Source organism: Ochotona curzoniae, unplaced genomic scaffold (assembly GCF_017591425.1).
Source record: "Ochotona curzoniae isolate NIBS_2020 unplaced genomic scaffold, NIBS_Ocur_1.0 contig_883, whole genome shotgun sequence".
Lineage (NCBI taxonomy): Eukaryota > Metazoa > Chordata > Mammalia > Lagomorpha > Ochotonidae > Ochotona > Ochotona curzoniae.
Genome location: NW_024466599.1, coordinates 3,701,303 through 3,715,667, shown reverse-complemented (window position 1 = coordinate 3,715,667; position 14,365 = coordinate 3,701,303). Strand labels below are relative to the sequence as shown.

The window sequence follows — 14,365 nt, the reverse complement described above, 5'->3', positions numbered from 1 at the left end:
ACAGGCCTTTAACGCCCACACTGAATCCCAAGCCCGGGCCAGGCTCCCTGCCCGAGCTAAGGCCCTCTGGTAGTACTGCACGCTGTAAGCCAGCACACTCAGCAACAAACGGTGTCCTTTCTCCGCGGAGCTCTGTTCTCAGGCTCAGCACAGCTGAGGGCAGCAGGGCAGGAGGGGGCGGTACTCACATCCAGGGACTCCAGGCAGTACCAGCAGAAGGCGTGCTTGCAGTTCTTGCACATCATCTGAGCACACCCTTCATCACGCTCGATGTAGACTTTGCACTTGGGGCAGCGCTTGATGGATGCGTCATCCTCTCCCAGCTTGAACGTGGCACTGTGGGAGACAGCGTGTGAGGCTTGCGCCCGGTTAGGGTGGCGTTGTGTGGCTGCACGCTGCAGTGTGGCCACGTGGCATGCGTGCGTGCACTTGACAGTCAGGACCGAGGGCCTCCATTTATTAAGTGAAATAAAATGAAGAAACAGGAACTCCAGAAAAATAGTCTAAAGCCTGGGAATCAATCTTTCCGATTTCAGAAAAAACAGCAAAGTCAGCATCTATTTGAATGCATACATGTACAGACACACCAAAGAAAATACGGCAAAGGGCAGACATCGAGTGTCTGGGTACAACTACTGTGTCAGTACCCAATGCACTTTGCTATTATTGGAAAAATATCTGCTACAGACATGTAGACACACACACACACAAGCATACCCTACACATGCCCAGTTTTTGCTTAGACAGACATAACTGCTTTTTGTCTAAACAAACTGCTTTTCTAAGAAGTCTGGTGTGGTTGGTTCCATGGAGGTCTTGTCAACCAGGGACAAACACTGGTCACAAACAGGCTGAGTGAGCATCTCCGAACTGCACCACGTGAGCCTGGGGAAGATGAGGCCTCGGAGCACAAGCAGTGGCTGCCTTATGCACAGCATATAGCAGGAGACAGCAAGGACCTGAGGCAGCCACACAATGAGGCCCAAGGGGGGAAGCATGCCCATCACTTGTGACTCGAGACATGGTGAGAAGACCTGCCAGGGTAACAGGCCAGCTGGAGAGAAAACAGTATCCCTACTTGGGAGGGCTCTATTAGTTCAGCCAACTACACAGCCCCTAATAGAACCAAAAGAATCCGACTATACACGTAACAGAATCAAAGGAAACCAACTACACAGCACCTAAGAGGAGCAAGGGGAACCAACTACACACCTAACAGGACCAAGGGAAACACCTCCTGTTGAGGTACGGGAGAGATCCACTCCAGCTGAGAAAGGATCGGCACTTTGAGTGTGTTCTGGCTGCACTCTCTCCACAAGCATCATGAGAGTAAGATTTAAATACAGTTTCCCTTTGGGGTAGGCCACTTGATGAGGAGCTGTGAACCTTCTTAATGGGCAAGTTCATGGGCTGTCCTGCACGAGGCTCGCATTTGGGCTGAAGGTGATTCTATCTGGTCAGGGAGTGGAGAAGCAGCTCTGGAGGGCATCAGTGGGCCAGAGCCACAGGGAGAGGAACAACTGAAGAGTTCACACAAGGTACAAACACAGGTGCACCACTCGCACGTACCTAGTAAGCACTCAACAAACAACGGCCATTATCAACACGGTTATTAAATGATAATAAAACTGTAGCTCAAAATTGACTCCAGTTTAACAAGCCAAGTGGGCTGCACAGAGTGGGTGTTCAATGAAGAGATGCTGATTCTACACCCGGGCAAGTGCCTCCAGCAGGTGTAACCCTGGCCTCCCCTTCAAACACACCAAATCCCACAACCAAGGTTGGTTTTGAATTCTGGTCAATAATGTAGCGTTGTGAAAGCCAGGAATGGCATGCTCAAGTGACTGGGAGGCCAAGTTCGACATGAATGCATGAGCAGAGAGTGACCCCCTGCAGCAGGGGAAACTGCTGAAAACGGAGCCAACTATAGTCTGCAGGCTCCGTGCACAGAAATGTGTGTGGTGGCAAGGATGGCTTATAGACACGCTCCGGCATCTGGTTTACTAGGAGCACGTCCAATGCACAGCACAGATGCATTCTGCAGTCTTGAGTCACATCCTCGGGATCTGGCATCCCCGCAGGGCACGCCAGAACACTGGGCAGGTGGGAGCCGAAGCACAGGAACAGGGGAAAGCTAACCTTAAGGAGACCCCGCGACAAGAAGAGCAGCTGGGCATCTCCCCGCTAGATGCATTCTGCCTGTGCTCAGGGAGGTGGGGAGCGCTGAGGGCCCTGGCTTCCTGCCTCAGGCCCCTTCAGCAGGGGGCCGCTGCTCCACTGACCAGGAGTGCACGGAGTGGCGGTCAGTATGGTTGTACTTATACCTCTCCCAGGGGAGCCATTTTTATGTGAAATCTTCTGATTTGTCAAATTGCCTCAAAATGAGATTTGTGAATTAATTTTAATTGTCCTCGTGGGATAGAAAAACCAACCCTCAGACTCTGTAGGGTTCCTCCCCTAAAAGAGGGTTTGACTTACAGAAGCATGGCTGGGGCACCTGCATCCCAACAGGCAGAGGTTCTGGCTTCTCCTCACTCCTGGCCTGCGCTGGACACAATGCAGGCCATGAACGTGTTTGTGAAATGGGGCTTCTCCCGCCCCATTGTGCCTTCTCTTCACCCTCCCCCACTGAGGAAACCAAGCCCTGCCAATGAGTTAAATCCCAGTAAGCAAGGGGCACGCTTCTTCTTTTAACAGCTCTAAGTCTGATTAAAGTGTGCTTGCTAATGTTGGAGGAGCAGCGAGGTGGCTCAGCCTGTTGGCAGGTGAACTGAGACACAGGTTGGCCAGGGCCGTAATCCACACACAATTTCCATAGAAACACAGAGGGTGGAGGCAACTACCCTGCTCTGGGGATTGGATTTCGACACAGGGGATGCAGGCTCTGTGCTGGAGGGCGGAAAGAGGCAGAGGGCATGGTAGGAGAGTGGCAGGCATGGGAGCGAAAGTGCACCTGGGAGTGGACAAGGAGGGCTGGCAGCGGTGCTGAGAGCCCTGTGGCTGAGCAGCTGATGCAAGGAAAGCAAAGCAGGGAGAAGTTGGGAAGATGGTCAGATGGGTGAAGACAGCCACGGAAACTGGCCTCAAAACCCTGGGTGAGCCACACGCTGTGACCCCCTAGATGCTGTGGGACAGAGTCTCAGCTTGCAGCAATGTTTCATGGGCCCACTGATCAACAGGACGATGCCGCAGTGTCCACCGGGCCAACAGTTCAGCCGTACGGCTACTCAGAGGAGAGGACGGAGACACAAGAGTGTCTCCACAACCTCCCCGGAACACAAGGAAACAGAGCGAGACACAACCCCCAGCCTCCAGAAGACGCAATCCTGTTTTGGACAACATTCCCAGAGTTTAAATCCTGGCCCCCACCCTCCTGTGTCTGTAACTCCCTTTTGGATCTCCTCAACACAGTGGGGTCATGCAAAAAGCTCAGATATCTGATAGCTTAAAATCCTACACAGCAGGTACTACACACAATGTACTGATGAATACACAGCACACGTGTGCTCTTACTGACACACAAGTATGTTCTTCCAGCTATGGACTGCACACAGGTGTGCTTTCCCAGCACGGTCAGTTCTAATGAAACTCAAGAGAGTGCGTATTGGGGATCATCTAGCCACAGCCCTGTCGCCCACCCTGCTTCTCCCAGGCTCCTCCTGCTGCCCATACCCTCTGCAGCAGCAACCACCTACCTGCTCTCTCCAGGGAGGAAGGTGATGGGCATGGTCTCTGGACAGCCTTGGCCAGGGTGCCAGCGGGCTTTGCAGGCTGAGCAGAACTCCATGTCGCAGGCCTTGCACTGAACGAGCTGGGGGGTCTGCAGTCCCAGGTCCTGGAGCTGGCACACAGCCTGGCAGGTAGATGCTGGGCACCATGTACGACAGGGGTCAAACAGCACCTCTGGCACAGGGAAGAAAAGAGACACATCAAAGCCAGGAGGGTTTGGGGTTCGGCACGGGCTCCCTGGCACCTTCCTCGAGATCCTTATCAGAAAGGAGTCCTTTGAGAGACTGCAGTCAGACATGGCAGCACATGACAGCAGCGGTCACACCTGATGGGCTGTCACGGCAGCGTATTCAAACACGACTGCTATCACGGCAATGCGGTCCAATATGACTGGCCGTCCTGGCTCTGACCACTGTACCCTCTACCACCCATCCAGTGTTCCCACCACCCCTCCACTCCCACAGGGCAATGGCAGTCTCCAGGCACCCAAGGTGTCCTCAAGTGTCCTCTGCCTGCACCCAGAATGCAAGGGGCCCTGGGAGACCCCGCGTGCCCTCCCACGTTCAGCACACCATCCTCAGGTCCCACGCTCTGAAAGATCGACCCACTGTGGCTCCTGGCCTGCCTCTCTGGGCAGAGCACACTGCCAACTTCAGGAAAACGAGTGAGGACGACAGTGGAACCATCCTCCCTGAAGAATGAAACTCGGCGCATTAGTCAGTTTCCCTCTGAAATGAGGAGCCCCATTAAATGCATGCTTTTTAAATAAATAGGATACGTTGGCAGTCCAGGCCCTCCACATCCTTGTCCAAACACTGCATTGATTTGAACAATGGGTCCTGTGTGGCCCCAGGTCGTGAGCCTAGCCATCTGTCCTATTTTCCTTCTTGTTCAGAATGCCACTGAAATCTAAATGAGGGGCAGGTGGGAGGAGCCCTATGGAACAAGACGCTCTGCCAGAAGCATGGCAGCACAAAGTGAAGGGCTGCTCCACAGGGCTTTCCAGCGGGCCCCTGGCTCGGGGCTTCTCTGCAGGACCATTCCTGGGAAGGAAGGGGCACACCTGGACCTGCAGGAAACCAAGACGATAACAAAAGACCCTGGACAAGCCCAGCTAGCCCTGAGCCCTGGCCCCCCCAGCAGGCAACTGTTTGCCCCTAACTCACCAGTTGCAGGGCCCTGAGCACACTCAGGCCTGCACCAGGGGCTTTCCAAGTGTGCAGAAAGCCAGGATAAAAAGGATGGTGCACAACTTTCTCAAACTCTCTGATGCTGAGTTCATCATCAATGTGCCCGCCCTGGCGTCTGCCCCATTCTCCAAGTACAGGTTCAGAAGTCTGAGACACCTATGTCACCTGCCCCAGGAGGGCTGGGGTAACTCTGTGTGGGTCCTGCCTTCTGCATACACGGCTCAGCTTGCTATAGAAGCCACAAAGCAGACATGGAGCCTCAGAAAGGAATACTTAGCAGAGCTCAGCAGCTGTCTCCAGAGGCCGCCCTGGCCAACTCCTGTTCCAGCCACCTACTCCTCGTTCTCTTCTAGCTTTCTACAGAAAACTAATCAAGCAGCTCTCCAGCAGGAGGAATGGGAAGAGGAGAGCAGCATGTAGGAGCCACAGAGCTCGGCAACTGTCCTTCCGTCAGCAGCTTCCACTGCAATGCAGGCAGCTGTGTCCAGTGAGACCCGTTAGCTCCTGTCAGCAGACAGCCTTGACGTCAGCTTTTCTAGGAATGTTCCTTGCTGTCAGATCCCAGGAGGTGGCTTTTCAGGAAAGCCATTGTTGCCTGCCAAGCACGCATAAGGACAGCAGCCCCAGGCAGTTTTGCTTCCTTTAAGAGCAGTGTCCTCGCAGTCCACCACCCTGGACACCACCAGCCAGCCCCAACACCCCTCACTCACACTGAATCACCTCCTCCACCCCAGCCAGCCCCTGAACCACACAGCCCTGTGCCTCCTGTGAGGGTGCTGGGGGAGTGGGGTGACACCCTGCCCAGTGCCCAGACTCCACAGGATGCTGACAGTCAAGGTCCTGAACAACACACACACGTAGGAGAAGACACCTCAGACTGCCTGGCTTTGTTCCCCACAACAGGGTGCTGAGAGCAGAGCTGGACCACATCACTGGCCTCTGACCCTCCCAGCCTCTCCTGCATCCCTGCTTCTTCGTGGGCTCCCAGGGGCCTTGACACAGAGAGGAGCCCACGTCTCCCCAAGCTCCTGCCAGGCGCACACTCAGTCAGAGCTAACTGCTACTTGTGATTATACTCCCTTGTCATGAAAGGCCCCATTAGATCATGGACTGGAGCCAAACGGAGCCCTGGACAGTGTTTCCATGGTAACAACTTCCATTTAGTGACTTGCATCTTCATGGAGCCAGGGCATAGCTGGACGCTGTGTGTCCCCACGAGACAGTCTACAGTCTTTGCCAGCAGGGTGGAGGGCAGCAGCCTGAGGCCTCCAGCACCCTTCACACCGTGGGTACAGGCCAGCCTCCTGACTTCCACTCTGCTTCCTGTTCTCACCTGCCTTGCCCTGCTGCACTCTGCACCTTGCCCATATGGGACCCAGTGAGTGAGAAATCCCAGAGCAGGCGAGAGGTGCCAGCTTTTCTCCTAGAGTCTCTATGTTCAGGGCACAGTCTCCTTAGCACACGCAGCTGGGTGAGACCCACGCCTGGCTGGCACACCCACCACCTTGTACCCCTCTGGATGCATGGGGGATTTCCATGCGAAGCAGTCTTAACTCCACTCTCCCAAAGGCTATGCACTAGATAAGCGGACCCAATCAGCTGACCACTTCTACTAAACAGATGCTCTGAGAGGCAGATTTCACATCCAAAATCAAGCACCTGGCCATCTCCACTCATGTTCTGACTGCCTGCCTGGCTAGTGGTGCTGTCCTGGTGGTGGCCTTGGATGCTGGGTGTGACCCCGTGACCCTGCTATGACGGTCAGGGGGCCCAGGTTGCAGCCAGGCCTGATGCTGACAGATAACCATCGGCACATGACTTAATCCCTCTAACTGGACTTTGCTCTGCAAAAAAACACAAAAACCACACAAGACCAGACGGCACCTGACACCTTTCACCAGGCTTTCTTACGGCACAAGAACTGCATAAACCATGCCGTGCCTGTGGGTTGCCTGGGTTTGCAGATCAGGTGACACTTGTCGCCTGCCTGGGGGAGTGGACGAGGAGGCCAGGGCACACAGCCATAGTGGCGCATGTCACTTTTCTCAGAAAGCCAGTTCCCACCCCCAGATATGACAGCCACATTTGCTGGCCAGGGACCCTGGCTGGAGAAATGGAAACAATTAAACTAAACCGAGGTTTTTAGGCTAAGGAGATACCAAGACTGAGTGGGGATGTGTGGGTCACAGGCAGCAGGAGACTTTGTGGTCATGGAACGTCTTCAGGAAACCACTGACCAAGCTCACCCCAGAGTGTCCTCCACTGACTGCAAACCAAGGGTATTTCAGGGCAGAAAAAACCCTCCTTCTGATCATACCCCCCCCAAGCTGGCCCAAGGACCCGGCTCTAACCCTCAGCTGTAACCGAGCTTGAAAGCTCTCACATTTCACATAGGCGGGTTTGTGGGATTCAGTCTGAGTCATTTTTTAAAACTTATAACTTAATATTAGGAAAACATTTTAGAGTGGCATTAGTCTGAGTTTTATTTTTTGGTTTTTTGTTTTGTTTTGTTTTTTTAAGTGAGCCAAGTCGGCTTCATTTTTAGGCAAAAGAAGAGAAAGAGCAACTTTTTGCCTGAGCCCAAGTATGAAGCAGGAGCAATAGCTGGAAGTCCTGGGAGGGAGGGAGGTGTGCTGGCTGAACTGTTAGAGTGAACTCCAATGCCACATGGAGTTCTTGCGCTGCTCATTGCTGTGTAAGATCCGCCCTGGGAAACATTTTCTAAAGAGCCTGAAAGGCTGAGGAATCTAAACAGATCTACTGCCCTGCTCCGGCCACACGCACCTCTGCCCTCAAGCTGCCTGAAGCCGACGACCCAGGCAGGCTAAGAAAGCACACTTGAGGACCAGCCCAAGCCCTCTTTCCCGGCTTGATGGCACTTGTAAAGTTGGACCTACCCCATTGTCTCTCAAGGCTGGCAGTGTGCAGTGTGGCACAGGAGGCTATGCCAGGACCTGAGACACCCTATCCCACATCAGAGGACAGGTCAGCATCTTAGCGACTCTGCTAACGCCCCTGGGAGACAGCAGAAGGATGAAGCCCCTGGCTTCCAGCTGCTGCAGCCACCTGGGGAGTGAACCAGCAGACTGCGCCTCTCAATCTCTCCCCTCCCCAACCTCCCTCCTCACTCTGTTGCCTTGCCTTTGGAATAAATAAATCCTCTCTTAAATAAACCTCAAAAATAAATATGGTAGTATTTAGTTCAACCCACCCACATACAGCGACTCTAGGATTCGGATCCTGCCTGTGTCACTCCCATGCCCGCTTGCACAGTTATCAGGTGCCTTGGTCACCCAGGGAGCAGGTGCTGATGTAGGTGACAACCTGGGCAGCGGTCAAGACAGAGGGGAGCAGATGCCACTGCAACGTATGGTGTGGGCATCCGGGATCTTGCTGCCCTGATCCTCGTGACAGACGGACTAGGGATCCAGGGCCCTACCGACCCGGTCCTCGTGACAGACAGAAGGGGGATCTGGGGCCCTGCTGACCCAGTCCCCATGACAGACGGACCGGGGATCCAGGGCCCTACCGACCCGGTCCTCGTGACAGACAGAAAGGGGATCCAGGGCCCTGCTGACCCGGTCCTCACACTGACCCGGTCCTCACATTGACTCCTGCAGTGTCACAGGCTAGCCAGCCTGCTCTTCTGTTGGTGAGCTTGAGGCCCAGGATACTTTAGAACAAGGCCACGTGCAGCCCATACTTCTTACCTCAAATACCATTTTAAGATCCTAGGCACTGAAGAGGGCAAAGGTCACAGCCCCTCTGACCTCGGACACTCAATGTGTGACCCGCCAAACACCTTGCCACACCACCCTGAAAATCTCGTTCCCCCAGCTGGGTGCCCACTCGCACCTGATCCCCTCTCTCACTCCTCCAGGAGGAATGGAAGGGGTGGTCTCTGTCCTCATCAGGCCTGTGCCCAGCCAGGAAGGGTGTGGAGGACCCAGTGGGACAGGTGGCAGAGTGAGGATGCCACTGGAACGCAGGGAAGTCAGACAGTCTTCCTCACCATGAGTGGGAGATGCTGACAGCTCAGCTCGTCTCACAGGACTGCTTACAGTCCACTGCTGGACCAGCACCTTGGCCAGCTGCAGCCTGGGCAGCAGACCCCCAGCTCTGACCATCACCTGGGGGGTTGGGAAGCTAGCCCCACACTCCACCTCCGGGCTTCCTTCCAGCCTTTGTGTTTCGTGAATTAAGGGCTGGCAAGACTCGGTCCTCTGCTCTCTAACCTTAGTCCTGCTGAAGAATTCAACCCACTGAGGGTGCCACCTCTTTAAACCACCCCAAAAGGCCCCGAACATGATAAACAAAATAATAAACAGATTATGTGTCGTAAAGTCTTCTTGGCACCAGACAGATGCCCAGCCATCATGGCTTTCAAACCGTGAACTTCTGAGAATCTGGATAGCGATTGCATTTTGGAAGCGTTTTCACTCTCATTGCCATTGCGCCACTCCTAGCAAATGACCTGCAGTTGGGACTCCCAAAAGAACCTGCTCCACAGTTACCTACATTCTGCTACAAGGAATCATTAAACTGCCAAGTATACTTGGCACTTACCTCTTTCAAATTGTAGCTTTTTGTATCTTTGCATAATTTCAGCTGCAACCATGCATTCAATCTAAGAGGAAAAAGTACAAGCCAGCGGTGTAACAAGCTGAGGGTCAGACTGTAGCACAGAAGCCCCAAAACTGTGATGGCTGAGCACAGCCAACCAGCACACATGGTAAACCAGCCCTCGCCCAGGTACACGCAGCACTCCGACACACAGTAAACCCAGCCCTCGCCCAGGCACACGCAGCACTCCAACACATATGGTAAACCCAGCCCTCACCCAGGCACATGCAGCACTCCGACACATTCGGTAAACCCAGCCCTCGCCCAGGCACACGCAGCACTCCGACACACATGGTAAACCCAGCCCTCGCCCAGGCACATGCAGCACTCCGACACACAGTAAACCCAGCCCTCGCCCAGGCACACGCAGCACTCCAACACACATGGTAAATGCAGCCCTTGCCCAGGCACACGCAGTAGACCAGCAGGCATGGAGCAAACCAGACCTGCATGCAGCACAACAGACATGGAACAAGCCTGCCTCATTCCTGCGTACACACACAGCACACCAGCACACAGACACAGGCCCAGCCTCTTCCCACACACGTACCTCATTCTCCTGCAGGTGGCCCTGTTTGGGGCAGGCAGCATCTGGGCAGCTGATTGCAGTTTCTAACCCTTCTTTGATCAAGAGCTCCACATACTGTTTCAGGCACTGAAAAAAAAACAGAGACATCCATGGACTGTCAGGCATGTGCAGTTCTATTGAAACCCTCCCGGGTCACGCATGGCCTACGGCAACGACCAACAGCAGGACTAGAGATTTGAGTCACTTAGCCAATGCATATGGAGCACTGATCCGTGCCAGTGATCACAGAGGGATCATAGTTCCCGGAGGGAAGGCTGAGTTACATCCCTGCACACAACCTCTGCAAACCCAAGAGCCATCACTCCAACAGCAGGAAAAAAGGCAGCGAAGGACGCTGGGACATAAAATCTGAGACACCGGACACTGTGCAGGGTCTCCACTGCTACACTTAATCCTTCTTACAGAAACTCCATCCTCCAGACAGGAAAACTGACCAACTAACCTGAGCTTGTTTGGCTAAAACTCCCTGGCTGTGCACACTACAGACGCGGGAGTCCACCATGTCCTTCTTCCTTGACACTTCAACAGCCTCCCCTTGCTGAGTGAGAAAAGGTCAAACACAGAGGGAGTGACATGACCTCTCTCAAGGTGTCACCCTTGCCTTCCAAAACCTACTAGGACAAGGCTAAGGTTTCCTCGAAATGTTCTTTGTAAACAACATGTGAAGGAAAAAAAACAATCATAGCCATCTCCAGGCAGGTTCACTACCAAGGGCAACTAGAGACAGAAGCTTGAATGGGCTGAGGCCAGAGCCTGGAGGAGCACAGGAAACTGGGCCATACAGGGAGGAATAAACTCAGCACGCAGCCAGCAACACCTGCAACACCTGCAACAGCGTTCCGTCAGTCCGAATGCGAAGCCCTGCGGAATCTCATCTGGAAAGGCCCGTAGGTTGAGTGTTGCTTGCTGCTGCCTCCGCCCCCAGATTGTAGAATACATCCCTTTAAAAGCATGCAGGGGGCTGTGATGAGCACGGTGACCGGAACTGACATGCGTGCAATCCAGTGTTTTCAATGCTTGGGATACCTGTTTCCCTCTGCCAGCCATTTGCTCCTTGCTGGCAAAGCGGGCCTTGCAGTGGAGCTGGGAGAACTGTACGCAGGGGGAAGGAGCAGGGCTGAGAACACACAGAAAACAGCAGACGGCTGAAACATCCATCTGACCTAAGTAGGTAATTGTTCCCATCCACAAAGGAATCTTGAACAGACAGAAATGAAGCCAACACTCAGAGCCATGGACCACAGTTTTCTGAAGAACACAATGGCAAGTATGAACAATGGTGAAGGCAGCACTTGGCCTGGAGTCCAGCCTGCAGCCTGGTGATGGGTCCAGGCTGTGAGAGCTGCAGACACCCTGCGTGTCAGTCACACAAGCACAGCCGCGTCTGAGGAGCGCCACCCAGGTGTGAGTGGGACAGAGTCCGGGTGCCTGTCTCTGTGGGGTGTCCAAAGAAGTTAACATAATGGCCTTCTTAAAGTGACATGGAAGACAAGGAGGGGGACAGATGAGTTACACTGAGCCTGCTGACCGGTCATGGGGGATGCCCCTGGTCAGTGGTGGGGAAGTGCTGATACCATCGTTGCATACAGCACTGGAGACATGCAATGTCCTACTCAGGGCAGCATCACCTGAGCAGGCGATTTGCAGCCAAACAGATGCCACTGAACCCGTGGTCACCGGCCACAGGGCAGCCAGCTGACAAGTCTGGACCATGGCTACTTCTTGAAGGAGCACACCTTGTTGGGCCCTGGGGCAGAAGGAGGCACTGATCCCGTGCAGTCTAGTCCACAGCACCAGCCAGGGTCCAGCGTGTCCTGCACCCATGTCCTGCCCTGTCACCCGTCTGTGTGATGCACTTCTCACCATCACAACAGACCCTCAGCAGCAAGATCGTCATGTCACCTTCAATAATTCAGCCTGTCTCCGCAGAGTCACTGGAGGACGAGGGTGTCTATGTCCTAAACCAGTACATCGCAAGAACTCTGCCACCAGAGCCATCTGTCACAGCACAAGGTCATTCTGTCTCAGCAGCAAGATGCTACCCTTGGAGCTGGTATGAGACACACACGCCCAGGGAAGGCTGGGTATCAGGGTTCAGAGTTCGCACATGGCAGCGAGCAGTGTGTCATGTAGGGCTGGAGTCCACCCGAGAGTGAGCGCGCTCTGCATCTGGAGTCATCTGTTTGTATTTTGCAGAGGGATCTGGGCTGGCAATATCAGTGTGTTTACTACATTACAAGAGACAATGATGCAAGTGCCTGGCCCTGCCTCCGTCCCAAACAAGCCCAGACGCTTTCCAGACATAAACGGGGTCGTGACTCATGCGCTTCAGTCTAATAGCAAAGAGATGTTTTGAAATGAGCACTCTCCCAAGGGGACAGACATTGCCAGAGACCAGCAGCACTGATTATCACATGCATGACACCGTGTTAGCAATCCAAAGCCTTCTAAGTCCCCGAGACCCACCTGAGCCCAGCAAATGTGTGCCGAAATAGTTTGAGGTGACATCCCTCCTGCTTTGTGAATGACGCAGGGAGAACCAGAACCAGGGCCGAGTCCTATCCTCTGTAAACGGAGGTCCCAGAACTCAGACCCACGTGTGCCCCATACTGAAGTGTTCGGGGTTTTTCTGACTACTGGAATTTTCAGTTCCTCCCTCTTCTGTAAGCAACTGCGTGAGTATGTCTGGCTACCTTCTCTTCCTCCCAGTAGAACAATCATATGTACTTTAAATGAGTGGGGCAAATTTAATCCACAGGTCCACCAGGCCACAGAGTCAAAGGGCACCTTTAGCACCTGGTCCTGGATTGTGCCCAATATTCTGAGGGGTCTAGGGTTCTAAGGGTCCACCTTGGGGTGCAGGAAGGGGACAGCCAGGCTGGGTCAGGGAAGGCTTCCCAGCAGTGAGTCCCTCAGCCAGGGAAACACAGCATTCCAGGAAACGTGGCATGGAGCGCACAAAGGGAAGGAGGAGAGTGGTGGCGAGAGCCACAGACCGTTCCAGGCATTTCATTTTCCACTGCAGCTTCCAGTGCCGTGAACACCAAGAGCAGACAGCTCTGCTGACTCGCTAAGCCCCATCCCCCGTGGCAGAGGCGTTCCCATGAGAAGCGGGTGGACCCTAACAGCAGGAGCAGAGGCCCAGAAACTGCATCTAAAGGTGCCCACATCCCAGCTTTGGCTCAGCAGGAACCTGACTCACGCCCAGGCAGGTTCACTCTCAAGCACTGGGACCCCAAACATCAGTGTCTAAGGGGGAAGGGACTCGGACTGCCCAGTGCACTGGCCAGTCCCTGGCCCAGCCCTGTGTCACTGACTGGAGATGGAGCCTGTCAGGCAAATTGTGTCTTCAGGCAGTGATGCCCCACAGGTTGTGGACACGCTCCACTAGAGGCACTCAGCATTCAGGGACATCAACAATCAACGATCTGTTCTTGCGTGTCTCTTCTACAAGAAAGCTCTTTATCTAGGATTCATCTTTCTGTTCTCCATAGCTAGCACAGAGCTGGTGAAGGAGTCAGTGCTGGACAGACTCACGGTGCTGATGGATGGACAAACATGCGAATGGAACAGACATGATCAGACACCTGACAGCAGCTGCCTCTCTGTGCCTCAGCAGGAGAGCCGGGCACTCGAGACCAAGGGTGGGCTAACTACATGCCGCTCCTTCAAGGCTGCCTGCTGGGTGAACTTGGTCTCTGACCAGCAAGCAGGCAGGGTGAGCCTTGCCCTGCAGAGCTGCAGTAAGGGTGGCTAAAGGCCTTAGGAGTACAACTCCACAGGAATTCCATGAGGGACCCTTGGCTCGAGGCTGTAGGAAAAGCACTTCACTCCCAGACCCAGGAGTCTGATCTGGAAGTCACTTTTGTAAAAGTATTGGAATAAGAGGCTGTCACCTGCAGTGCCAGCATCGCATAAGGACACCAGCTGAAGTCCCAGCTGCTCATTTCTGGTTCCCTGCCAACATGCTGAAAAAGCAGTGGAGCATGCTCCAAGGCCTTGAGCCCCTGCACCCACGTGGGAGACCTGGATGAGGCTCCTGGCTCTTGGTTTTGACTTCATCCAGCCCTGACTATTGCAGCCACTTGGGGAGCAAACCAGTGGCTTTCTCCCTGCCTCACCTTCTGTGAACCTGCCTTTCCACTGTGCACAGGGCGCATGCCCACAGCTGAGTCATTTCTCATGAGGCTCCTCCTCTCTCTGCACACACGATCCCTTTAACCTGTTCATGAAC

The 14,365-nt window shown here is 54.1% G+C and overlaps 1 protein-coding gene across 2 annotated transcripts in view; it reads right to left on the bottom strand.

Moving 5' to 3' along the window:
• Window positions 1-14,365, bottom strand: part of RNF144A (ring finger protein 144A) — a 92,131-nt gene that overhangs the window by 13,908 nt on the left and 63,858 nt on the right. For both annotated transcript variants that reach the window (XM_040992776.1, XM_040992777.1), the window contains exons 3-6: window positions 10,093-10,197; window positions 9,486-9,546; window positions 3,696-3,903; window positions 189-336 (exon numbers count right to left, since the gene is read on the bottom strand). In XM_040992776.1, coding sequence (XP_040848710.1) covers window positions 189-336; window positions 3,696-3,903; window positions 9,486-9,546; window positions 10,093-10,197 — 522 coding nt within the window. The remainder of the gene's footprint in view (window positions 1-188; window positions 337-3,695; window positions 3,904-9,485; window positions 9,547-10,092; window positions 10,198-14,365) is intronic.